Raw genomic sequence first — 26,890 nt, 5'->3', positions numbered from 1 at the left:
GGCTCACCTGTCTGTGTGGCTCACCTGTCTGTGGCTCACCTGTCTGTGTGGCTCACCTGTCTGTGGCTCACCTGTCTGTGGCTCACCTGTCTGTGGCTCAGGTACTGTTCTTCCAGACGGCCCAGGGTGTCCGGCTGCAGCAGAGAACCCAGACAGGCCGTCTTGATCCCGTCCAGCTCTTTGTGTTTCAGGATTTCACTGCAGGATCCAAAATAAACTCATTAAGATAAAACTTCTGCAGAAAAACATTTAAACATTTTGGGTTTGTTGCTTCTGTTTGGCTGTTTTTATTTACAGAAAACATCGATAAAGTCACTGCTGCCCTTAACTAAATATATTTTCTGCTCCCATAGAAAGTTTTTCTTGCTCAGAGCTTCTGGTTTTACCGTTTCCCTGGATGAGGCATCGACAGAGCGAAAGCTACTGATAAGTGGAGCTAATTTTTAGCACAAAGTGTTTTGCTAACTTCTGAACACATAGCGCAGTTAGCTTCTGCTTCCAGATCTGTTATAAATTATATATTGCATGGCTGCAGTGGTGGGCACACTTCTGCTAATGTGAGTAGAGCTAATTTTTGGTTTAGCTCATTAATTTTCTGCTATCTTGGAAAACATTTAGCACTGGGCAGGCTAACTAACTTAGCTTCTCCTAAATTAGTTTTACCACAACTTCATGCCATGGATGGGACGTTGTCCTCGTGGACTGCGTCCCTCCAGGACAGAAAACTAATCGGCTCTGTGGTGGGAACCCTTCTGCTAAATACGCTAAGGCGCTAATAGCACGGCTAATATTTTGTTTAGCTCTTTTGATAACTTTGAAAACGTTTAACACACTTACCTTCCCATAATTTAATTTTTCCAGTTAAATTTTAAAGTGCTAATTTACTTGGCTGTCCTGTAAACTTTAAGTTTGCTATATAACTTCATGTTACGTAGCAATTTACTTTTACTCAGGACTAGAAGTTTAAAATCTCCTGCATGCTTTCTGACCGAAGCTCCGTCGTTAGTTAGGCTGAATTAGTTTAATAATTGACATGAACTGTTTGTTTTTCACTTTAAGAGCCTGAAAATATCGCCTTGCACTTTAAAAATCATCCAAGCAGGGAAATTTCCTGAGCCAAAGAGAGGAAGTTATAAATAAGTTAATTTAAGACCAAGTACCAAGGTCCTGTGAAGCAGGAAGGCCGTGCCCACGGAGAGCGGAGTGACTCACGGCAAAACAAATCCAATCCTGACAGAAATCAGGATGTTTACGACCGAATGGGATCCACACTGACGGCCAGCAAACAACCTGCTAGCCACCAAACGCTCCAAAATAAACCAGGGAACCGAGATCCAGAAGGTTCCTGAACTTGTTATGATCGCAGTCAGATGATGCAACATGTGAACCGAACAAACTGGTTTATTCTTCATGCAGCTTTATAGAGAAGAGCCTGGGGATGTTTATAACTACATCCAGTTCATCTCAAGATACCAAGAAAGGAAATGACTACCAGCACCAAGAACCAGTGAAGGAAACGACACAGGAACCTCTGAAGGCACTGAGCTCAACCTCCCGGATAAATTCTGGTTCCTTCATAACCTTTCAGTTCGGTTATGTTTCACATCTGGGTTAAAATTTTGGGTTTTGACTTTAAGATTTTCTGTTTAGCGAACTATTGTTTTTGATTAGCATTTTAGGGTTAGCACAGCTACTGATTTAGTTACAATACGAAGAGAAGCAAATGAAGCCTCGTTTGAAGGCAACAGCGTGAACGGTTGCCATGGAAACTGACTCAGGATAGTAGTGGTTGACCCAGAACAGCAGGTAGCTGCAGTCGTCCAGGTCCAGCTCGGAGGAGCAGAGCTGGGCCAGGCGGGCGGCGAAGGCCTGGTGGTAGAGTCCGCCGTAGATGTTCAGGACGTCCATCCTGGACGGGTAGCAGTGCCTCACCGCCTCCGCCGCCGTCAGCAGGTCCTCCTTCACACGCTTCCCCAGGCGGCACACCTGGACAGGTGAAACAAGGCAGAGAGGATCAGTCAGGCTGCTGCTGCTGTCCGTCCATCCATCCATCCTCACCTGTCTCTTGGTGACGGAGGACAGCTGTCCAGTGTCTCCTGTCTCGTTCTCTTCTGCGTCCTTCAGTTGTTTTTCCACCATTTTCTGCAGCAGCAGGTTGTGCGTCCTCAGCCACCTCAGCGGTCGCCAGACGGGGGCGCTGTCCGCAGGACGCTCTGTCCAGCGCTGGTCCTGCGTCTCCTGCTGCAGGATGGTGTCCACGGCGCTCCTCAGGACGTCCGGCCGTCCAGCGGGGGTCGCCGTGGTAACGAAGCTGCTGTGGATGGCCATCCAGACCCGGACGCTCAGAGACTCAAAGTCCTTCAGTAGCCGGTCCTCCTCTTCCTCACTGCGGCCGTCCTGGGTGAAGAGCTCTTCCTCCCTGAGGATCAGCTTCCTGCTGAGGTCATCCAGCCGCTCTTCCTCCTGCTGCTCCTCTTCCTCCTCCTCATGCCCGCCGTCCGGCTGGTCGTCTGCAGGAAGCGACACGGAGACACAGAAAGCTGCAGCTCTTCCATCTAAATGATTTAACTAGACCTTCGTCCTAAAAGACGACAGCGTGTTGCACCCAGGGGAGAAATGGACGAGCCCAAAACTCTGAAATGTTATTAAACAATAAAAAACGACATTTCTGACTTTTCAAAGTCAAACATTTGCTGGGAAAAAAGTCAGATATTTTCTAGAAAAAAAAGTGTTTCAAAACTTAGAAAATTTCCAAAACTGAAAATGTTTCTACTTTTGAAATTCAGAAAATTACAGGTTTTCTCTAAAAAAAAAATAATAAAAAAAAATCCAGATTTTTCTTTAGAAAATTAGCAACTTCTCACATTCAAAGGTTTCCTTGTTTTTTTTTCTCTGTCACATTTTAGACTTTTTAAAGACAGAAAGTTCTTGGATTTTAGAATTTTTTCAGATTGATCTCAAAATTTCTAATTTTTTTTCTAGAAATTTTCAAAGTGAGACTTTTTTTTTTCCCAGAGAATCTCTCTTTTAAACCTCTCAGGATTTTTCCTCCTCTTTTTGCGGCTCTGGTCTGCAGGTTCTGACCTCCATGCTGGTTCTTATGTTTGCGGTGTCTCCAGATCTTTGCGGGGATCTTCATCTTGGGGAGTCTCATCCGGGGTCCTCCGGGGTTCTCATCGGCGCCCCCTGCTGTACATCAGGGAAACACCAGTTAAAATCTGGAAACACGTTCTTTAACTTAATAAACAGAAAAGTCATTTTTATACATTTTTAATTAACTATTGTTAGAAATTATTATTACGAGCCCATGAAAATAAAATAAATACATTTAAGGAAACATAATAACATAGCATTTGCTGGCTGTGTTATGTGAAATTAATTCAATTTCACAAAATAATTGTCTTTTTTTATCAATTATAATAATTAGATCATTATTATGACCTCCTGAATATAAAAATGAATTCGTCAAAATACTAAAACCTAGCCTTTTCTGGCTAGGTTTTAATTTAATACATATAACATTTCCATATTGCATCTCTATTTATAAATATCGGAATTATTAATTATTCTAACAGTTGTGTTTCAAAAACCATATTTTAGATTGAAAGAAAAAATCAATAAAAATGTTAAAAAATAATAATTCTGCATTTGTTAGTTTGAGCTTCATTTAATTTATTAATTCACACATGCAATGTTATAATTATTAAGACAGTGGATAGTTTAAATAATATATCAGTTACAAATCAAAGTAAAGTAAAAAGAAATGCGTTAATTTTCCTCTTTCTTCTGTGCTTAAAGGTTCAATATTCAGTTCTCGTTCATAATAAAACAAATAAAAACTATTTACCCAGAATTCCTGTTAAATATTTCAGTTCAAGCCAAGTAAATAAAGACTAGCCAACAATAAAACGGAGAATAACAGATTACAGCATCGTATTCGGAGACCAGATTACAGCCTATAGAACCAGTTCGGAACCAGTCCAGAACCGGTCCGGATCCAGTCCGGATCCAGTTCTCATCTTAAAACGACAGAAACCTCCAAACAGACGTTTCTGTGGTGAAAACCGGGCCCGTTCGGGGTCTGCTCGCTGAAATCTGATTGAAAAGTTTCGATGAAGAGGAGTTAGAACCGCCCCACCTTCATCATCTCCCGCACAGATTCATCCCACAAACACACCATCAGAACCGCCAGAACCCAAAACCCAGTAAAGTTGGAGCGGAGCTCCGCCATACCTCCTCTCATCTCCCCGAGCGGACCAGTTCTCCGCCGGACGGGTCCGGAGAACAAGGGCGGGGTTAACGTCGGTGAGGGCGGGGTCCGGAGGAGTTATTCATTGCCATCATTTTCTGTTCTAACTGCGATGCATTAAAACTGGCATTTATTATATAAATGTTTTTTTCATGAACGCAAATAAGAGACCCGGAAGTGACAGAAGCAGACAAATGAGAGATTTCCTGTTTCAGTGTGACGCTGATGAAGCGGCTCTGCAGCGATGCGTTAAAAGTAAAAAGCTAAAATCTGCTCTCACCCTGTTTGTTCAGCATGCAGACGCAGAGGAGGCTCCACGCGTCCGGAACCAGAACCATGGTTCCCGTTCGGCTCCACAGGCTCGGTCCAGATCAGACAGTGAGCATCTCTGGTCCCAAACACTTTCAGTTTCCTTTAGATCCGCATCATGACAAAACCTAACCCCTCTTCATCCTCCTCATCCTCCAGAGGAAGGCTACCATCACTCATCACAAATGCGGCACAACCAGAAGTCAGTTCAGTCCAGATGTTTTCCTCTCAGCTGTTTCAGTGATCGATAATCAGCTGATTATTAATTAATAATCAGCTGATTATTAGTTAATAATAATCAGCTGATTATTAGTTAATAATAATCAGCTGATTATTAGTTAATAATAATCAGCTGATTATTAACTGATAATTAACTGATAATCAGCTTATTATTAACTGATAATTAACTGATAATCAGCTTATTATTAACTGATAATGAGCTGATTATTGACTGATAATCAGCTGATGAGCGGATCAATGACGTTTTCAGGTTCAGCTCCGTTCAGCCAAGGCCGCCTGTGTCGCCTGACCGTCACTCTGATGCCCTCTGGTGGTCATTCATAGAAATACTGCAGCTTCCAGTATTACAGGTGCACCATAATAATAATAATAATAATAATAATAATAGCATATTAAACAAAATTAATACTAATAAAAGGCAATTAGCAATAATTATTAATAATTATTGCTATTTTAGAGATTAATTGCTAATTAGTCGCAATCAATAAATAATACTATTGTAATTAATAATAATAATAATAATAATAATAATAATAATAATAATAATATTACCCTGCTTGCTCTTCAGGCTCCTCCACATGTCCTCAGGTTCTGATCCAGTTCTGGTTCTGCTGCAGAGATCAGATCAGACATTGAATCTGTTTCCATGGAGATGGATCTGATCTGGTTGATCCTCTCTAACCATCCTAATAGGATCAGCGTCCATGTTTATGACGTCACAGCCGGATCTGGGCGTTTTCACTTGAATACAGCGTTTTAGAAACAGGAGCAGAAAAACAGAGAAAATACCTGATCAGATGGAAAACCGAGGATCCAGCAGCTGATCTGCTTCCTGCCTGAAACCTCCTCAGCATCTCAACCAGACCGAAACACTTTCACTTTCACCCACTGCATCATCATCCTCATCCTCTTTCCATCCACATCAGTCAGGCTGAGCTGCAGAGGAGTTCATCCATTCATTTAGTGTTTTCCTGATTCACTGGTGTGACTATTTTCAGTCATCAAAAATCATCAAAAACTATTAATTTCATTAAAAACGTCACATCATTTCATTAAATATCATATATGATATAAATATAAAGCAAGAACTGAAACATTTAATCCATCAAACGTTATTAAATAGTTTAAACATCTGAATAAATTTTCATCGACATCTTCCAGTGACTAATCACTAATGGGGTTGGAGGATGTAGTGACGGTAAACTACCAGCAGAGGTCAGTGTAGCGCAGAGGTCACCTCTTTGTGTTCGGAGAGAAAATGGATCCGAGCCTCAAGTTTAACGTTAAGCCCTCAATGATGACGTTAAGCTTTGATCCAGTCATTATTTTATCCGGGTCAAGGTTCTCCAGGCTTTCTCTGAAGGTTTTATGGGGAAGGTGTGTCTTTTTTTTGGAAGGTGTGTCTTGTTTTTTTTTTTTTTTTTACTGAAATACGTCCTCTGATAGCAGCATGAACACAGGATCAGGTTCTCTCAGGATGTTTTCCCCAGTAGATTCGGTTCGATTTGGAACCAAAACTTAAACATTTGTTCCGTTTCCAGCTACTGTGGTTCTGTTTCTCATGGATTTTAGTGGTTGGAGGATTTCTCTTCAGTCTTTGGCTAAACCTCACAGGTTATTTCCTCCGGTAGCGCTAGGTTAACTCGTTTGTTTTGGTTGAATTTACCCAGAATGCCATGCGCTGCAGTCCACTTCCTGCTTTTGGAGCGGCCTCCGCTCACGGCAATATAACCGAACCTGAGCTCACTTTAACCGAACCCAGATCGAGGTTTGTAGGTTTAGAGTTCACTTTCTTAATGTTCTGATTATATATATTTGTTCTCTGAGAAACTTTCTTGTTTTTAAGAGTTCATGTCTCTTTAAAATGTGAAATTGAGTGATCGTAACTCTTTACTAGAAATATTCTTGTTTGTGTTTTATATCACTTAACTAGAAAATTTGTCATTTTAACGAGCTTTATGACATCAAAGTTTCTCGTTATGAGATATAAAAGTAATATAGTTACAAAAAACATTTTTGTTTTAACAAATTTTATATCTGCTAGAGAAACTTTTTGTTGAAAGCGATATGACTCTAAACGTTAAAGGGTCTCATCATGACATAAAATTTGTCTTGTTGCCAAAAACTGAGTTTTATATTTCTTGTTAAAACAAAGTTTTTCTTTTTAGTGAGTTTTTTTTGTTGCAACAAATCTCTTCTTGAGAAACTTTCTAATTTTGTATTGTAAAAACAATAGAAATTTTAATGAGTTTTATGTCTTTATACCATCATGAAGGTTTCTCATTATGAGAAAAGACTGTAGTTATGAAAAACTGTTTTAACAAGAAAAATTCTGCTTACAGGCAGAACTTTTTATTTGAAATAAGATATAAAAAATGATTTTTCTTGTTTTAATGAGTTTTACATCTTACAACAAGAAAAATTCTCCTTAAGTTTATTTCTCATGATTACATATAAGTTTCTCGTTTTAAGTTTTGTGTCTCTGAAACAACAAAAATTTTCATCTTAACTAGTTTTATTTTTTTAGAATGAAAAACCCAAATCAAAACCTTGGAAGACTTTCAGGTCATCAGAAGAAAAGTTTAAAAAATAACCTGGAACTTTTTCCTGTTTGGAGGAAAAAAAGATGAAGAGGATCAGAACTGAAGCTTCAGACAAACAACAAACAGACACTCCTTCATGCAAATGCTGCAGAGTCAAATCAGGACTTCATGCAAAGCACACACACACACACACACACACACACACACACACACACACACACACCCTCTCCCTCTCTTTCAGAGCCACATGAGGCAGGCCCCAGAGCAGCAGCAACAGGTGTGTGTCTGATCTCCTGTGGATTTTTGCAGCTTCAGCTTCATTTCCAGTTTTTTCCTGCGGATCAAAGATCAAACGGTGAGACTCTTTTTTCTTTTCTTCATTTTCACTCATAAAATGTTTAAAAACAGAAATAATGCTGAGATCTGTAACCGATCAGGGATTTTGGTTTGCTTTCTGTGCATGTGATAATGTTGATGAAGTAACTTTAACCTGCAGAAACTTCAGATTATCAGTATTTCTGAGCCGTTGCCATGGCAACCCGGTTTGGCGGCCCGGTTCTGCAGGTCTGGTGGAAAAAGCGGCGTAATACTGGCGCTGAATAATCCAGGAGTTTCCACAGGTTTAGCTTACCTGCTGAATCTGGTCTCACCTGTCCGATCCGCCCGCTCTCCTTTTCCCTTCCGGCTGGAGGCGTAGCGCCGCCCCCTGCTGGCGGAACACACGCCGTGCAGCTGTTCGGCTCGGGCTCCGCTCCAGGAAAATATTCAAATTTCTGACTGGTGAAAGAAAGCTTCTGTGCTCGCTGCCAAGAATCAAATGTTTCATTAAGTAGAGACGAACTGCCGGTCCAACGGAACCACTGAAAGAACCCAGAGATCCAGCTAGAGGGACTTTTATGGAGCTACAATAAGGTCATGAAATTTGTTCAGAAGAAAACAAGTTTGAAACTAAAAAAAAAAATCTGAAAATGAAAAAAACAAAAACTGAATTTGTAAAGTAATTTTAAATATTTGTTTTAGTTTCACATCCTTATTTTTCAGTCTAAAATCTTTATTTTCAGTTTATTTTTTCAGTTTCAAATTGTTTCACAATTATTTTTCAGTTTCATTCCAGTTTGAAATGTTTTTTCAGTTCCAATTATTTTTCAGGTCTTTATTTTTTTAGTTCTATCCCCCCCCCCCCCCCCGAGTTCCAAAATAAATTTTCATTTTCATTTTCTTCCCTTTTGAATAAACTTTGCGGCCCTAATTTAGCTCCGTACTTTTCCTCTCCTGTGGGTTCTGATTCTGAGGAACCAGTGAGAACTTGAGTGGCTGTTTTCATGCGTTTTTACAAACAGAAACAGCCACTCAACAGACACAACGTGTCTGTGTGTGTGTTTTTGTGCAGACACACAAGAACACACACACACCGCCTGTCTCAATACACTCCGCACTTTTCAGATTTTTAACTGTAACCAGCCGACCAGTTTCTGGTTGGAATGTGTTGAATGTTTAAGTGGTGTGTGAATACGTTGGCGAAGGACAATCTGAACATCCTGTTTCCTTCTCATCATCCTCAGCTTCCTGAACTCTGATTGGCTGAGATGACCAACCAGGTGATGAACACCTGTGACTCGGCAGTGGGCGGAGCTCCACCAGAGGAAGCAACTTCTCTACAGGTGAGCGACACTGATGGAGGCTGTGGGTTCAAATCCCACATGAGCCCAGAGTAAACCTGCACAGGAACCAATCAGAAAGAGCCATGCTCAAAGACCATCTATTGTGAGGAGGTCCCACTCTGACCTGAAACACAACAGCAGGTTTTCTGGCCTTTCTTCATCCAGGCAATAAAAAAAACAGTTTAAAGACCAATTAAAGGAAACACATAAAGCTGTAATTATGTTATTTAACAAATTTCTGGACACCTGAATGTTTTTTAGAACCTGACCTTTGTATGGAAGCATTTTACTGCCGCATCTTAACCAGAAACTTTGTTAAAAAGAGAAAACTCTAAGGAGATTTAAAACTCGTTCAAACAAGCAAGTTCTTCATTTTAATGAAATTTATGCTTTGTTATATTATGAAAGTTTATTTTTCCTAATTCCATACCTCGTTAAACGTTTTAATGAATTTTATGCTTTGTCGTAACGTGACAGTTTCCCGCTCTAACGAGACGCTGCTGCTGAATTTACTTCCTGCTCTGGCTGCGTTCTGATTGGCCGGCTCTCCCTCAGGTGTTTCCGGACTCTACTGAGCGCGCTCCAAAGCTCTGCCGGCGGCTGCCCTCCATCGTGGTGGAACCCAGCGACGCAGACCAGGTGGAGAGCGGCGAGCTCCGCTGGCCTCCTGATGATGTCAGCAATGATGTCACACAGCGCCACCAGCAGGCGGCAGGTGAGGTCGCAACCCGTCACTTTACCCCTCGTCCGTGACCTCAGTGACGTCAGCAGGTGGTTTCTGCGCAGGGCGACCCATGGAGGGGGCGGAGCCTCCAGAGCTGGTGATGGGCGGAGTCTGACAGCTGCAGTTTTACCCAGGTGAAGAGGCGGAGCTAACACACCTGAGATGATTGGACGGCTGACCTCTGAGGACTCATGATAAAAAAAAACTTTTGATGTATTCATTTATTTTTATTGGTATTTTTTGAAGAAACATCTCCTGATTTATTCTAAATCGTATTTTTCACAGATCAATAAATAGTTTGATGAACTCTGGGCTTTTATTTTGAAATACCAAAACAAAGCCTTAAATGATCTACAAAACATTGGAGCTGCAGGTATTCTTTTTCTGTAAGAACATTTTGAGTTATTTATTGGTTTTCTGGCCTTTCCTTTTTCAGATCCAACAGACTCTGAATGTAAAATAATTTTTCCTCTGGTTGATTTTAAATAAGTTTATTTTGTTTTTTCTTCACGTTTCCTGGTTTCCATCCTCAGTCTAATCAGCTGCTGTTTCTGTTCCCCAGAGATCTTCTCCTGAGCTGCAACCCAAAATTATTTCAGCTGAATTCAGGCCTGATTAAAACGCCATTGTTTTTGTTTTTTTAAGTGTTTTTAAAACCCTCCCAACAGGGGGCGACATTTTTCTGATTTACCTGAACAAGTCTCCCTCGGGGCAACTGCAGGTTTTATGTTTTATTAATTTTTTGACATATTTCTATGATGGCGTATGAGGGCCGTGTAATAAAAAATTAAATTAGTAAATTTCAGCCAAAAAATTCAGAAATTTTCTCGAAAAAAATTGGAAATTTCTGAGTATGAAAAATAAAACAATTTGACTTTTGGAAATTTTGTGTTTTAAACATCACATTTTTTTCAAGTAATTTTCTGAGATTGATAAAAAAAAAAATTCTGATTTTTTTTCCTAGCAAATTTTCAACTTTTGAAATTCCAAGTTGAAAATTTGTGACTTTTCAAACTAAAATTTTCATTGTTCAAAGAAATTAATCTCAAAATTTGAGGTTTTTTTGGTGGAATTTTACCGTTGTATATTTCTCTTCGTATTCTTTGAATTTTTAGAAAACGTTTTCATCTCACATCAGGTTTGTAATGATCTTGTTTTTCCGGCTCTCGCTGTTTAAAATTCTTGACCACTGATGACCTTTTTCTTAAGTTAAGTTTTTTGGATGTTTTCTTGGTGTTTTTGGTTTCTGGGTTTGTTCTGTTTTCGACGGCGTTCTGGAATAACAAACGTCTCCCTGCAGTTCACCAACAGAGTGCATGGAGTCAGTTTATTACAAATGACAGAATGATACAAAGAAATGATGATAAACAAAAGAGTTCAGATGTGTGGAAATCCTTTGAAAATATGAAACATTTGTTAGTAACGCATGTCCGTCTGCAGCACCATAATCTGATCAGATGCATAAAAAATGAGAAACAGAGCAGATGTTTGCTGTTCCTACTCAGCTGCATGCACTGCAACAAAACACAGAGCGCATGGAGTCCAGACCACCAATCAGCTGCAGCAGCAGCTGTTGCATCATTGCAGCGCCGCCCAGTCAGGATTGCGTAAATAAAACATTCTCCAAACAATCAGCATGAAGGATAAATAAAAGCTCCACCTGTTTTCTCCAGGTGTTTGTTCATCTGATGGAAAAAGTGCACATTTGGTGATTTAGCATCGAAACCTCACCTGCCTCAAGCTGCAGGAAACATGCACTTTATAATAAAGGTTTGCCATATCTGGTTCCTCCAGCCCAACACTTCAAGTCCACAGGTCAGTGAAACTATGGAGGCCCGTATGTGCCACTAGAGAGGAAGGAATAATCGCAAAATGGATCATAACTTTTAGAAGTTGCAATTAATCAAGGTCATAACTTAGATGTTTTATAGGATGCAAGATCAGAAATATGACTTTAAAGTCATAACTGTGGTAGAAAGTTTAAAAAAAGTCTAAATGATAATAATTGGATATAAATATGAGATACAAAGTTAGAAATATGAGCACTAGTGTAATAATTTAGACTTTCAGTCATAATATGAAAAAAGTCATGGTTACTTTTGAAGTTGTCATCAGATTCAAAGTCCTAATTTAGACTTTAATTCTGACATTAAAAGTCAAACTTCTGAAACTTTCCATCAAATATTTAAACTTCAAAGTAAAAATCAAAACTTTGTCATATCTATGGCAAGCCATGTAGCATTTTATTTCTCTAAAGTGGTTTTATAGGTTTCCATAGAGAATCCTTCATCTCTGCTGGAGATTGAATCGTGTTTTTGTACAAAACAATCACCATAGTGAAGTTAGCCTAGCTTAGCGCTTACAGTGGAAACAGATGCCTGTCTAGGTCAGTCAACACAGAAATATCAGGTTACTATGAGATACCAAAAAACAAAAAATAATTTGGGTTATTTAACCTGCCATAAGGAAGAAAATGGGCTTAAATGCTCAAAGTCATATTTTCACAATTTTTTTCATAAATGTTTAATGTCAGTTTCAAAATATTTAGTTAGCAAGCTAAATATTTACCTTGCTCCAAAATCCATATTTACTTAAAACTAAATATTTAGCTTGCCAGCTAAAGATTTGGTTTTAAACTATAACTTTTAATAATTAACCCCAGTTTCCTACTCTTATGACAGGATAAATGACCCAGATTAATTCTGTTAGTTTTGGGCTGTGTAACCTAATAAACACCACGATATATTCAACTGTCTCATATTTATCTAGTTGCTGAATAATAAAACCTTCCAAAAATGCCGCAGCAATAAACAAAAACAATAAACAAAATCAGTGCTGGATTCCCCAGAGCTCAATCACTGAGTCTCTGTTTGTCTCAGTGTTTGTAGATAAAAATAAGTCAGTAAGCTTGAGCTTCTACTGAACTGTTTTTGGTTTAAATAACATTTCATTGTTTTACTAAATGAAACAAAAACTTTTTTGGTTCCATGATGAAGCCAGTTGGATAGGAAAGTAAAAGTTTGTTTGAAAGTGAATGAAAGCCAAGCACGGCGTCAGGTTTGCATTCCCACCGTTTGCTAAGCTAGGCTAATGAAGCCGAAAGTTAACAGCTTCGTTCATTTATCTGAAAATGAACCGGATCATTTCACTGCCTGTACAGTCCTCTACATATGAACGTCACAGCTGCTTTAACACAAAGACGGAGGAAAAACACAAACATTAGCCCAGCACACAGCAACAACAGCACAGCTAGCAGCTAGCAGCTAACGGACAAACAAAAACAAACTCACACATCGATCCGGCCCTCCCACCGCGTAAAGCTCCAAATACTCTGTCATACAGCACTTCTCTAAAACTGAGACAGACATCAGATTTCTACAGACCTGGAGTTGGAGACAACCTAGTGACTGACAGACTGAACCAGGCCAATTATGGGTTTAGTTCCTCAATAAAGAGGAACTAAACCCATAATCAACTGTTTTCATTTAATTTGTCTAGTTTTGTCCTTAAGGTTGATAACTTTGTTTCTGTGTAAAATGAGACATTTTAGTGTAAATTTGTTTAATTCTGCAATATTTAGCCTAGAGCCATTTCAGTGCTGCCCTCTTATGGTTGAAATGGGGGTACTGCAGATGTATTTTCCTATTGGTTCCAGCTTGGTTCATGTCTACGTCACACAGCCCTGCGTTCAGGGATAAAACCATAAAACCATCTCACTCTGACAGCAGCTGGTGTTTTCACATGTCACAATAAAAGTCTCCAATAAAGAAGAAAAAGTCGCTAGTCGCTGTAAAAAAAACAAAAAGAAAGAAAGTCGCTAGGTTGGAAGCTAGTCGCTTTTTTGTAAAAAGTTGCAAGTTTGGTCTGTTGATTTTTGGGGGAAAAAGGCGTTAAATTTGTTGCTAGAAGCTTTTTTTGGAAAAAGTTGCTAGATTTGTCGGTATTACTGTTGTTAAAAAAAAGTCGCTAACTATAGCAGCTATTACTAAGCTGACAACAGGGCCACAGCCATCGCCACAGCCCCACTTTACCCGCTCTGCTCATTCACACGCTTAGCCACGCCCCTAACTGTGTTCTGGCTCCGCCCAGAATTTTGAGATTTTTGGGCGGCGGGCTTTGCTTCCACAGCAGGTTGAGTTCCACTTTAAGAAGTTCTCAGGTCTTTTTAATAAGCTTTACTTTTCATCTGTCAGACTGATTCATTCCTTTAGAGAGGCGATGCGTTCGAGGACCAGTCGGAGTCGTTAAGCTTTCTCTCATGCAGACATTCCAGTTATTTCACAGAGTCTCTCCCACATTCAACACTCGCAACATTCAGCAGAAGCAGCACAATCCCAGCGAGATGGAGCAGGCGGAGAGCCTGGCTGTCGTCGGTCAGGCAGCAGAACTGAGAAACATTCAGCAGGTGTTCTACTGGACCCGGTCCATGAAGTGTGGAAGCAGCGTGGGACCCATCTGACGGGCAGAAAGGTAAAACCTTATAAAGATACACAGAATGCTATTAGGATGTTTCTATCCTCTGTTCAAATGCAACACAACAGATCGTCAAAGCACAAAGTTATTAATACACTTCTGTACAGTTCTGTCCGCAGAACGCCGTGGTGAGAGCAGCTGTGTTGACTAAGTTTGGTTGAGCTTGTGCGACGAGAAAGCAGCTCTACGAAGATACACTGTGGCCAATCACGATGTTCTGATGAAATCACTGGGCACAGATGGGTGCTTTGTTCTGGACAGGTTCAGCGCATCCACACCACGCCGGTCCAAACACAGCGCCCAGCGGGACTCCGTCTCACACCGCAGTGGCGTGGATGCACGACGTCTGTCCCGATGTGCTACGGTTGCCCGCTCAGGGCGCGTGGTGGGACCCATCAGGCCCACGAGGCGGTCGCTTGGTGCTTTCGTTGGCGTTGGAGGTTCGGGTTCTGGTCGCGGGTTTCTTCTCCTTGGTGGTTTGGCGAGTTTGAGTCAGAGACGGCGTTGTGATGGCGGCCGCCTGAAGACCCCCACCAGGCTCCACGATGGTGTTTATGACTGCAAGACAGAAAACACAAAACACAGCATTTAAAAAAACAAGCTGAATATCCAAGGCAGAAAAATGCATTTAAACTGTCAGTCTGTGTGATGTTAGGTCCAATATTAAACAAATGCAGAGAAGGAAAGACATCAGCAATCGCCCTGTAAAGCAACAGACGGCGATCATCCAAGGAAACAACATGGCCGCCAAGCTGAGACATAGGAGTTCCTCAGGGCAGCATGTTAGCACTCCTGCTTTTCACTTTTTATAAAAATGATCTTTGCAGCAATTTTTAAGATCCAAAGTCAACTTTTATGCAGACGACATGATCATTAGTTGCTTCACTCCATTAGCAAATCAGATCCTTGAATTTTAATTTGTTCAGTTTATTAAAGCTGAAGTTGGTGTTGGTGGGTCTGAGACTATTCAGAGGAACAAATCTTGGGAAAATTTCTATGTGGGAACGTTCAGCAGACGGGAGGACTCTCTCTAATCGTCTAAAGTTTGTTTCCATGCTACTTATCAACCTCTACTTCCTGTTTACTAAAGAAGAATAACGTCAACATCTGATGGACTTATGCTAGCCTGGTTGATTCACTCCATCAATGCTAAATTAGTATTTTCTTTTTTCTTTTTGTATTTTCTGAGGCCACCTGGGAAACAACTAAAACCAGAAGTTATTGAACCCAAATACCTTCCAGCTGCCTTTGGACTCGTCTCAGTTCCTTCAAAATGGAGGTAATTTCCTGCAAGCGAAGACAATATTTAGAATAGGAGGCGCTGAACTCTGGATGCTGCTGTAAAAATGGCAGCTCAGTTACCTTGTTGGAGGTTTTTAAAATGGGAACTTCATTCTCAGTGTTGATCTTGGCCTCAATCTCCTCCCATACATCTGCTTTGTTCTGGAACAAAACCCTGAAACCAGAAACCATCCGGTTAGTTCAGCTGGAGCCGAGCAGGCAGAAAGTCTTCACACCGCTGCGTACTTCATCTTCTCAGCCAGCTGCTCGGTGTTTTCCCGGATGGCCTGGGACAGCTGGGAAACCGGGTTCAGCATCAGGTTGTCCAGGATCACCTGGAAGAGTTTTCACAACACAGAGACCAAGATGAGCGCCGAGCGTCTTCATCATCAGCACCGATTTCCCAGAAAACCCAAAACTGACTGCAGCAGACGGACAAACGTTCAGTGAAAACACGAGGAGTCGTGGCTGAGTTCACACTGCAGATCAGACTCCCTGCAGCGCCACCATCAGGAGACAGACTGAACCTTCAGGGTTAGAGCTCCTGATGCTGCTGCAGCTGATTAACCTTTGGCTAAAACATGAGCTGCTTTCACACATAAACCAGAACGATGTGTTGATGCTACATAAAATTAGCAAAATTATGATTCTGACAAATAAATGAGACCAAAATTCCGCTCTGCTCCTTTAGAATAACTACATTATTTAAATTTGCTAAATGCCAATGTGATAAAACACTGCAATGCCTTTAATCCAGGCTTTTGATTTGAAAATCCCTGATGATGACGATGTCATGGCTTAACTGGAGGGAAACCTGCTTAATGCAACTCATGGGAAATGTACAAACAGACCAGCTTTGGGCCCAGTTTCCAGATGGTTCTGGTGAGAAACATGAATCAGCGTCAGAATAAAAGCCGGTGAGAGTCCGACGGGCTGAACGGCCGCTCGGCGAGGAAGAGGCCGTCGCTCCACCAGCAGCCTGGAAGGATTCAAACGACGTCTTCGGTTTTGGGTTTATGTCGTCTGGCGGATCGGGAGCGGAGATGTTTGGACTCGATCAACACATGGGTGAAGCTCGGCGGTGGCAGCATCATGTCGTTAAGATGTTTTAAAAGATTTCAAGTACGAAGCAGGAAATGAAAGGAGTTTCAGAGCAGACCAATCGAAGTCCAGAACATCAGGGGGCGGGGCTAACAGACAGGAAGTGGCGGAGATGGGCAGACCATCCGTCCTAATCTTGTGTGATTTTAAATTGAAATTAAAATCTCCCATAACTTTTAAGTGAAGTTTTGAATCTAAACTTTTCTGAACAGAGATGAATAAATCCAGGAATTAAAACGTGTAATTTTGACGCCTAAACCATCCAGGATCAGCTGAGGCTGAAATCCTCCTAACAGCTCAGAGATCATAAAACAAATCAGCTGCTGCGTCCTGAATGATCTGAAAACAACCAACAACCGTAAAAATGCTGAAGCTGGAGGAATGGAAACTAAAACCAGGAACGTTGAGTTTAGTGGGAATTCGTTCCCAGACTAAGCTTTGTGTTGAGCTGAGCTGCAGTGTGAACGCGGCCTTGGTGGGATCGGACAGTGACCTCTTCGCGGTTCCACGGACGGCGTTGCAAAGAAGTGGGCTCTGCCTCATTCATATTAGCGTCCAGGTCCAAGATGGCCGCAGAACCTGGAGGAACCTTCTGGAAGTTTAAGCTGGCCTCAGGAATACGATGGACCAGCTGGAAAGAGAGTACACCCAAATGATCCAAAACCACTCCGGTTCAGCAAAGGCTGGAGATCAACGCATGCACCAAGTCAACATGCAGCTGCAATGGTGGGGAGCGACAGGGAGGTCCAGGTTCTGCTGGGATACAGCGCCAAGTCGGACCAGGGAGTGCAAGAGAACCCAGCCACAGCTCCATGAACCAGTAAAACCAGTTCATTACCAGCACAGGCTGATGGAGACTCATCAACAGAACTAAGGGTGGAGCTGGAGGCTGTGGGACATGAGGACACCAGAAACACTGGAGGTTCTTACTCTACATAAACCACAAAACTCAAAACAAAATACAATGTTTTTAAATTAAAGATTTTAAACAAATAAAAAGTTTTACAATTATTTATTGTGTCAATATTTTAAGGAATGTTTTTGAAAAATTACATAAATAAATAAATACTGGCTTTTCCCTGTCAAGCAGTAAACATAAAATCACTGTGGTTCATCAAATAAACTATCAGCTGATTGGTTAATTAGCTCAGTGCTAGCCCCGCCCACTGACTGATGCTGGTTAGTTATTTATGTATTAATTAGTTTTATTTTGTAACCAGGTTGCTGTGTATTGCAGATTTCTGTCCAGGTCCCTGTTGAAAATGAGATCTAGATCTCCTGGTTTACCTGGTTAAATAAAGGAAATAAAATTTCAAAAAATACATTCAGATGTTTCAGAAATAATTAAAAAGTTAAATATGCTTTTGTAAACCATATATTTTAGACCTAATTTTTATATTTCTTTTAATGTTTTCATAATTTATTGCAGGTTTGGTGTTCCTGTATGAATATCAGAAAATCCCACAATTCAATAAATAATTAACTTAAATAAATCTACATTTAATAAATCAAATAAAATTTAAAACATATTAAATCAATAAATTTATGAATAGTTATTTACATGTCTTAATAAAATAATGTACAAGTTTAATAAGAATGTGACTTTAATACACTGAAGACTAAAATATGTAATTTTTTCATATTTATTCACTTTATTTTGTTCTGTATTGCAAAATATTTGTTAAAGTTTCATTTATTTATTAAATAATGGTCATTTTTGCCTCCATAAATAAACTCCTGTCCACAGGAACGTGGAAGGAAAGCTACTGTGTAAAATAAGGTGATTGTGCCTTTCACTCTACGCCGATGATACACTGATTTATGTGTTAGCGGTGCAGCAGTGCAGTGCAAGGATCAATAGTTAGTCAAGGTGAGATTTGATGACAGTGAATTTATTAAGCTGGGATCAGCTCAGTTGGAGAAAATTAAATTAGTAAATTTGGCACAAACAACCTCGGCTGGATGTGTTTAGTCTCAGGTTGAACTAAATATTCATCCAACCGACTGACTCCAGCTTGGTGCTCTGGACACACAAGACAGGATGAGATGACAATAATTCAAAAGTGCAGAACAATCCAACACAGTGAGAGGGGCGTGTTAGGATCGGTGGAGGGGGAACCGGAGGAGGGGGAACCGGAGGAGGGGGAACCGGAGGAGTGGGCGGGTGGGTGATGAGTCAGAGTTGGACACCTGAGCCGGTCGAACCCCGTGGAGAAATGCAACACATGGCGTCTTTGCAGAAGAACAAACATATGAAAGGTTGTAAGAGTCTGAAGCAGAATGAAGCTCCTGCAGATCAACCTGCAAACAAACAAACAGCTTCCTGCATGACTGGACCAGCGCCAGAGTGGAACACCGAAACAGGAGCGTCTAAACTGGGAACACTGGGATGAGATGAGCTAGCTTAACTGGCTGTGGGAGTGTCTGGAAAATCAGACACATTTATCCAGACTTAAAAATGTATAGAAATGTGAAAGAAGAGAACTTCTGGTTATTGATACTGCCCCCTGTAGGTCATGGATAGATGTTCGTGTTCCCAGTTTTGGAGGCCATGATGGTATGGTGGTAGTGGCCATGTTGGGAGGGTGTTTGATTCCTACCTCCTCCCGGGCAGAGATGGTGGAGCCTGGCGTGTTGGGGATTGAACTAGGGGAGGTGGTGGTGGGAGGAGGATCCCCATCCCCGGCAACGTCATGGATCTCCTTCGCCAAGATGGCCAGATCTTTGGCCAGGTCCTGACTGAGCCTGCAGTCGAAAGGCAAACCAAACTATCAGTGGATGCCTGAGAGATGAAGGAGAGCAGCCGATGGCAGCAGAGCTCTTACTTGGCAATCTCAGCGCTGTGAGTGGACCAGTTCTGGTACGGGTCGACGTCGTTCTGGTCCTCGTCCTCCTCGGTTTCCAGGGAGACAGACTTGGTTCTGCTAGCAGCTGTCCTCTGGCTGCGCTGTGATTGGCCAGCGGTCATTGAATGAGAGGATCGCTTCGCTTTGGAGAAGCCAGTGTTTGTGTCGTATTCTTCCTCAGAGGAAGATGAGAAGTCTGAGCCCTTCTGTTTGCGACGCGACCCTGAAAAATAATCAGCAAAAGGCGTCAACTGTTTATCTGCTTGGATGGTTAAAGTCTATGTCATAAATATCGAGGTTTGAGCCACAGACACAAAGGGACACACACTGAACCTCCAAATCCAAAAGAATCACAAAATCAAATCTTCATATTTGGCAAAACAACAACACAAACTAGCAAATACATGTCAGAAAAGCTAACACATAGACCAAGGGTCCTCAACTCGTGTTCTTGGGGGCTGGTGTCCTGAAACTTTTAGATGTGTCCCTGGTCCAACAGACCTGAATCAAATTGCTGAGTCACTGCCTCACTTTGTTGTCCAGTTCTTCAGTGTCCTGCTAACGAACTCTTTAGTGACTCAGGCGTGTTGCAGCAGAGATACATCTAAATGTTGCAGGATACCGGCCCTGGAGGCCTGATTTGAGGATCCCTGGTAGACTCACCACCACTGGGGTGCTTAACTCCGCTTGATCGGGTACGTGACAGTGTTTGCTTCACCGGAGCTCCGCCGCCTTTACTGGCTGCCTGGCGAGCATCACCAACAGACGTCTTCCTTGCTGTGACAGCTGGTTCACTGTTGCGACCAGAGAAGCCAGACCGACTTGTCGAGGATTCGTTGTCACTTGGAGTCGTAAATGAGCCGGTTCTCTTCCTGGGCATCGCCAAGATGTCCAGCCTGGACAGCTTCTTACCTTCAGCTTTAGGGGGTGCGGAAATATGATCAGAGTTCTGGGAGGTCCGATCGGTCTCTGTGCCCTCATTGTCTGAGGCGTCACCGAGGCGGGCACGTCGCAGCATGGACGCTCGAGTTGGCCTTGGTGCTGACAGGCTGTTAGAACGAGTTAAAACCTGTTGAGCTGCTGACTTAGGTGTCTTTCCATTGTCCTCTTTCTGTAGAGGGGCAATAACTTTCTTGGTACGGCTGGAGGGATGTAAAATTTCATGATCAGATGAAGTAGTTTCAGTCCAGTTAGGTGCAGTACCTTGTTGACCTTCGGATAAATCCAGAGAACCACGGTTTCCTGTACTGCGGCGCATCTGGAAACGCTTTGTTGCCTCTGCCTTGCTTGGCACGTCAGTTGTTGTCTGTGTGCGTCGTTTCTCAGAAAGCCGCTCTCGAGCACTTAGCTGTCGACCCTTTTCTTGGATAGACGGGCTAGAAGAGGACTTCTCCTTCTGAAGGCTGCTTATGGCAGGTCGCTTTTTAGACGTGGAGTTAACAGGAGCATTTTTGCTACTCACCTGACTCACGGTGCTAGCTGTATCCACATCTGACTCACCAGAGAGAGAATCATCCATGTGGGTGGAGGAACCCTCTTTCTTTGAGCTACGACCAGAACCAGAAGAAGGAATCTTGGTGTCCAGAGAGGACAGCGCTCCCTCTGACTCCTGAAGGAAGGGCTGTGTTTCCTGGATGCTCTGTTCCATATCTCTAATGGAAGGGTGGCTGGAGATGTGGGGAAGCTTCTTCATCTGGACGGTGTCACTGGGTCGATCTTTGGTGAAACTTTCTTGACGGACGATGTAGCTGTCTTTTGTAGGAACAGAGTCTTTGTCTTGTGTTTGGAGGTTTGGAGCGGAGTTGTTGGGTTTGACGCCTGTCCTTCTGGGTTCATGTCCACTCAAGTGACGGATCAAGACTGTTGTTGGAGGAGTTTTAGCCGGAGGTTCTCGAGTCCTCTCACCCTGTACGGGGCTTCGGGCCTGTTCAGGCTTGCCTGGTTGATCCTCGGCACCAATGTAGAAGAAGGTGGATTTGTTGGTTGGAGAAACTTTCTCCTGAACTTTAAACTGATAGCCGGGAGCAACTGGGGACACATTTCCGGTAATTACATCAATTTTCTTTGCATTAACCAGAGCGGGTCCATCCTCAGAGCGACTGGCATCGCTGAGACTGTCTGGGTCCACGTCATCCTGAATGGCTAGGTGCTGGGTGGAGTCTTGGGAACAGGGAGGAACGTAAACTCTATCCACAGATTTATGACCTTGGTAGGATTCATGCCGTATCAGGATGCTTGGAGTGACACTTTCCACCTTGTCTGGAGGAACCTGAGGCAGCAGCCTTCTGGTCCTGGAGCTGTGGCTCGTCTCTGACTCTGAGGTGTCATAGCTGTAGCTTCCCACTGACTGACTCATGTAACGCAAATCTGTAAAACAACATCTTGTTAGCTCAACTTGGGTCACTATTATCCTTCAATTTTTATACTTTTCTTCATGTTACAGACTCATTTTTGAATAGATTTGTGTATTTTAATCCACAGCCCTTTACATTATATACTTGTTTTTGTTTAATTAATGAGATAAAATGTTAAGTACCTTCGAGACATTCCCCTTGAGGAGGAGTAGAACCAGGTTCAGCATAGCTGTCAGCCAGACTGGCCCACCGAGAAACCCATTTAGGTCCTTCAAGATCGGCTGCGTGAATCTGAACCTAGAACACAAACAGTAATGAACAACAAGGCCAAACACCAGGATAACAAAGAACCAACCAAGACTGGGCAGAAAGAAATTGGTAACATGAGGAATGGAGCACAAACACCAGTGTGCATGCACTTGGACAACAACATGCTCCAACATTTGTCCTGGGTCTTTTCCAGTGTTACCTGTGTGGGACCTGTTGGGGGGGCACTGACAGCTGCTGGGATAAAGCCATGCAATAGGTCCACACTGGTACCATCACCAGGCAAGGTATGGTGCTCATCTTTGCCTTCATGTATGACCGGTCTATAGACTCCTGTGGTCGCGTCACTGTACTCTGGAGAGTCAAGGACGCCAAACACCTGTTTGGCACAGGGCATGCATGAGACGGTGGTGTGACCACACAGGAGGAAAAAGCAAGAAGGACAAGAAGTTTCATGCATCAGTTGTTACAATTAAACCTGTTTTCATAAAGTTAAGAAATATACAGTTCATACTGATGTGTTGACTAATGGTCACTGTGACTTCACCTGATCAATCATGTTGCGGGCCTCCTCCACCTCCTTGTCTTGCGACTCGGTCTCTATGGTGTAAGTCCCGGCATCACTCAGGCTGTCATCTTCCTCATTCCTCACAATCCTCTGGGAAATTTTGGGGTCTCCCCCATGGACTCCCAAAGACAACATGGGGGACATGTGTGGTCCAGATGGTTGGCCCAGAGGAGCCACCTGGGCTGGACCAGTGGCTGGTTTGAAGGACTTTGAGGCTACTGGAGGTTGTAACGGGGATGAGGGGTAGGAAACTGAAGAAAGTGCTGGAGGTTCCTGTGGGGAAGGGATCTGGGCATGAGGGGGCGAAACCATCACTGGTGGGGCAGACATCGGTGGAGGAGAGACTTTGTCTCTGGTTGGGGAGGAATCCTTCTGACCAGAGTCCTTCAGGAACTCTGCAGCAAACTCCTGGGCAAGCTTTGACTTCTTCCCAACACTGCCAAAAGGTCTGATGATGATGCCTGATGAAGAGCGAGAGGAGGAGCCTGATGAACCTGCCTCCCCTTCTGTCTTCTCCCGCTTTAGAGAGCTTGACCTCTGAGGGCCACTGTGGCCCTGACCCTTCAGGGGAACCGTCACTTGCTGAGTGGGAGGGATGTGTCCATGCATCGATGCCGGCCTCTCGCCGCCTTTCCGTCGCTCCATCTTGGCCTTGAGGGTGGAGTAAGAGTCGCCGTGAGCGGGGTTGTGGGTGAAGGACTGTGAACGCTTCTTGCGCGGGTTGTCGTCAAAGAACTCGATGATGAAGGCCTGCTGGGTGAGGTGCTCAGACAGTCCCTGTTTGGACATTTCTGTGGGCGACGGTAGCTGGGGAGGGCTCTGGGACAGGGGCTGATCAGGGGCCACAGCTGAGGCAGGGGCCTGTCTGGGCGGAGAGTACTGCAGCACATGGTGGAGTTTCTGTGCTGGAACCGGCTGCTGACTGGACTGGACCGTCTGCTGAGGTTTATCAGGCTGCTCTGACTGGACAGAGTGCTGGGATTTACTTTTGGCTTTGAGAACCGGGTCTTCAGAGTCACTCTGGGTTCCATCCTCATGATGATGACCTGGTAAAAGAATAATCTGATCAATACACTTTTATGTTTAAGGGTGCATTCCCACCAGTTCTCTTTAATCAAACTCTAGTGTGTTTATCTAGAAAGTCCAGTTCATTTTGGGAGGTTTAAATGCGCAATCAACCAAAAACCAAACACCAGGATACAAACCTCGGTCTGGGTTCAGTTGAAGTGAACTCTGGTTTGGTTTGAATGCATATGTGAATACCAAGTGAACCAGAGAGCGCTCCAAAAGCAGGAAGTGGACTACAGCGCAGGGCATTCTGGGTAAATACAACCAAAACAAATGTGCTAGCCTAGTGCTAGCAGGAGAAATGGCTTCTGGACTTTAGCCAAAGACTAAATAGAAATCTTCCAACCGCTAAAATCTGATGCTACTCCATTTTTGTTTCCGTTTGGTGAAGAAGGAACTTTGTACAGGTGGTCATAATGTTTTACAGCATCATAGTAATACCAAAGCAACCTCTCTGACCTTTAAGGGTCTTGATGTTCATGGCAAGGTCACTCTTGGTGCTGTAGACGTCCTCGCATGGCGGATGCCTCCTCATCATGCTGACATCACTGTGGACCAACCAATCAGCCACCTTGCTCTGCGCTGACATCATCTCTACGGGTGCAGTGGTGGTGGCGGTCTTGGCGGGGGTCGCCTGACCCTTCCTCTGGCGAGTCGAGAACTTGGTGACGTGGTCTTTGATCTTGATCTTGCCGGGCATGCAGTCGTCAAATTCGATGGTGAAGGAGGCGTGGCTCTGCACGACGGGCGGGGTTGGGGTTGGCGGGGAGGGCGGGGCGTTGGGGGCGTCCGTGTCCTTGGTGGGGATCTCATGGAGCTCCGCCTCTGAGGTTTTCTGGTGCTGGAAGTCCTTGGTGGGAATCTCGAAGTAGCTGGGCTCGCGGTGGTAGGAAGGGAAGATGGTCTTTGGTTGGGCGTCGGAGAGAGAGCCAGGAAAATCTGGTTTATAGACACAACAGCTGATGAGACACAAGTACGAATCCTCCAGATGTTTGATGAACAACCATCTACCTGGATGAGGCTCGTCGCTGCCTTGGACTTTACTCCCATAATCCTCCTCTCCCCACCAGGAGGGCTGGCCATATAGAGGCGTGGGCCGACTCACCGGGGTTTCTGTCAGAAACACACACATTTACCAAAAGATGGTTCTGGAAACACATTCCTGTCTACATCCAAGTAACCATGGGGGGTACCGCTAACTGTTTGCTGCTCTGAGTTCATCCTGAGTTATTTGTGTTTTGGCAGTTTCACTCCATTCTACATGGAAATAAAGGAAGAACTAATTAATCCTGACTCTTGTGAAAAGAGTTTGGCTGATGGTTAGTTTTGGTACAAGACGCCATAGCGAGACCATTAAAATATCATTCATTCATTTGTTGCATATTTACCATTTGCTCATAGAATTCATGATAAAAAGAGAATATGAAGAGAGGAAACAGAACTGATGTGTACAGTCTTCACCCATTTCAAAATAAGAGCATGAATATAAATATTACAAATCCTTACCAGTTGATAACCAAAATTTCAACACAGATGATGAACTTTGTTCAAAATAAAAGTTTACCAAACAGCCAAATAAATTAGTGCTTTACATTTTATCTGGAAAAAATTCTTTACAGGAAGCTAAGTGTGCTAAATGTTTGTAAAGTTTGCAAAAGCAGAAAGTGAAACATTAACTCTGCTATTAGCAGATTATCTAAGGCCAGACAGTGAGTGAGTATTTGTTTATGGGACAGATGTTTGGAGGGAACCAGTCCACGTGTGGTTCTAAGGACCGAGTCCAGAGTCCTGAAACAAGAACAAGTCTCCAGGTAGAAGGAAAAGATGGCAACAAAGTTCCTGTTGTCATAATCTGTTATGTTGGAGATGAACTAAAACTGCAGATCAGCAAAATGTAAAATGTGCACCAGGTCATCAGAAAATCCCTGAGTCAGCAGCAGCTCCTGGCCAGCTGACCGGACCAGCCGGGTTCCTCTCTGGGTTTCGGGTTCGTACCTTGTGTGATGCTCTTTGTGCTCGTCGTCTTGTCGCCTCGCTGTCCCTCCTCTTCATCGCTCTTCCTCCCCTCTGCAGCCTTCAGGCTCATCTGCAGCTGACTGCTGTACTTCTCATGCTGTCAAAACAAAAACGTTTGTTTGAGCTCAAAGTTCTCACCTGGCGACCCGTAAGCACAAAGTCAGTCAGGAAAAACAGAACCAGGAAAAATCCAGAAGAGAAACGAAGAGGAGAAACTGTCTGTGATTCAAACGCTCTGACAGCTGCAGCTGTTCACAATTAACCTGCTGCATGAGTTAATAAGTTAATACTTTCTGTTTTTTCCACTTATTGAATAAAACTACATCACCCAACATGCCTGGCTGTCCTTAAAGAACCTGCTTCTGTTTGCATGTTTTAATTTCTTATTGTTGGTATTCTGAATAAAAGCATGCTTTTAATTTATTTTATACATTAAAAGAATCTGTAACAATTCACTAAACAAGATAAAAGAGAAGAAATCTGCAGCAGCAGAGCAGGAAGCCATTTTCTTTTTCTTCTGCATCAAAATCACTTCCTGTTTTAACAACGCTGTCCCAAACAGCACTGGTCTTTCAGAATCTGATGCTGTTTGTGTTCTGGATCAAATTTACATCAATCCACTTGAAAGTTGATGAAATAATAAACTAGATTCCTGCACAACACTCCAGCCAGCAGATTGAAATGTGACCTGACCTTCAGCGCCTCCTCTGGGACTTTGTGTTGACTTTTCTCCAGAACGTAGACGTGAGAATGTGCAGAGGCGGCTCAGGAAAAACTAAATCTGCATGAACAGGATCAGTGAACACACACACACACACACACACACACACACACACACACACACACACACAGGGAAGGATATCGTATCCGAAGCGAATGATGTCGGACAGTTTGAGTGTGATGTAGGTCTGATCAGGGATCCGCAGGTTGTTCACAAATGTCTGCAGGAAAAATGAGAAATCAGATCAGATTTGATCTCTGATCCAGTTTATTAATAAACTACAAAATATTCAACAAAAATTATCAAAAACTCTAAAAAATCATCGGATTTGATATCAATCGACTCTCCAATGTGTTCTTGCAGCTGATTGGTGGAGAGCTGTGATGTCACAGGGTGGCGGGGCATGCTTAGAGAAACGTGTGTGTGTGTGTGTGTGTGTGTGTGTGTGTGTGTGTGTGTGTGTGTGTGT

The 26,890-nt window shown here is 42.9% G+C and overlaps 3 protein-coding genes across 9 annotated transcripts in view; 1 reads left to right on the top strand and 2 right to left on the bottom strand.

Annotated features, from left to right (window-relative positions):
* The window catches only part of LOC103153742 (tumor necrosis factor alpha-induced protein 2-like), a 14,037-nt gene extending 8,288 nt beyond the window's left edge, over nt 1-5,749 (bottom strand). The window contains exons 1-6 of the mRNA XM_016662119.1: nt 5,588-5,749; nt 5,351-5,409; nt 3,085-3,189; nt 2,059-2,510; nt 1,775-1,986; nt 39-198 (exon numbers count right to left, since the gene is read on the bottom strand). Coding sequence (XP_016517605.1) covers nt 39-198; nt 1,775-1,986; nt 2,059-2,510; nt 3,085-3,189; nt 5,351-5,409; nt 5,588-5,652 — 1,053 coding nt within the window. The 5' untranslated portion in view covers nt 5,653-5,749. The remainder of the gene's footprint in view (nt 1-38; nt 199-1,774; nt 1,987-2,058; nt 2,511-3,084; nt 3,190-5,350; nt 5,410-5,587) is intronic.
* Nucleotides 5,750-6,083: 334 nt separating this feature from the next.
* LOC103153711 (protein LBH) lies at nt 6,084-10,032 on the top strand. The gene is made up of 6 exons (XM_016662131.1): nt 6,084-6,175; nt 6,469-6,566; nt 7,583-7,696; nt 8,904-9,002; nt 9,558-9,717; nt 9,789-10,032. The coding sequence occupies exons 4-6, from the start codon at nt 8,928-8,930 to the stop codon at nt 9,839-9,841; spliced, it is 288 nt and encodes a 95-aa protein (XP_016517617.1). The 5' UTR covers nt 6,084-6,175; nt 6,469-6,566; nt 7,583-7,696; nt 8,904-8,927; the 3' UTR covers nt 9,842-10,032.
* A 994-nt stretch (nt 10,033-11,026) lies between these two features.
* Nucleotides 11,027-26,890, bottom strand: part of cep170bb (centrosomal protein 170Bb) — a 17,671-nt gene continuing 1,807 nt past the window's right edge. For 2 of the 7 annotated variants that reach the window (XM_007574732.2, XM_007574737.2), the window contains exons 4-19: nt 26,563-26,641; nt 26,394-26,452; nt 25,680-25,797; nt 24,144-24,797; nt 22,596-23,662; nt 22,251-22,427; nt 21,964-22,078; nt 20,091-21,794; nt 19,407-19,650; nt 19,182-19,326; nt 18,772-18,813; nt 17,075-17,212; nt 15,727-15,815; nt 15,562-15,655; nt 15,435-15,486; nt 11,027-14,757 (exon numbers count right to left, since the gene is read on the bottom strand). In XM_007574732.2, the coding sequence (XP_007574794.1) occupies nt 14,573-14,757; nt 15,435-15,486; nt 15,562-15,655; nt 15,727-15,815; nt 17,075-17,212; nt 18,772-18,813; nt 19,182-19,326; nt 19,407-19,650; nt 20,091-21,794; nt 21,964-22,078; nt 22,251-22,427; nt 22,596-23,662; nt 24,144-24,797; nt 25,680-25,797; nt 26,394-26,452; nt 26,563-26,641 (4,962 nt within the window). In that variant the 3' untranslated portion in view covers nt 11,027-14,572. Of the gene's footprint in view, nt 14,758-15,434; nt 15,487-15,561; nt 15,656-15,726; nt 16,854-17,074; nt 17,213-18,771; nt 18,883-19,181; nt 19,327-19,406; nt 19,651-20,090; nt 21,795-21,963; nt 22,079-22,250; nt 22,428-22,595; nt 23,663-24,143; nt 24,798-25,679; nt 25,798-26,393; nt 26,453-26,562; nt 26,642-26,890 lie in introns of those variants that run through there. The other 5 variants (XM_007574733.2, XM_007574735.2, XM_007574734.2 and 2 more) reach the window with 5 other exon arrangements.

Source organism: Poecilia formosa, unplaced genomic scaffold (assembly GCF_000485575.1).
Source record: "Poecilia formosa unplaced genomic scaffold, Poecilia_formosa-5.1.2 Scaffold360, whole genome shotgun sequence".
Taxonomy (NCBI): Eukaryota; Metazoa; Chordata; class Actinopteri; order Cyprinodontiformes; family Poeciliidae; genus Poecilia; species Poecilia formosa.
This window is presented reverse-complemented; position numbering and strand designations above follow the sequence as displayed.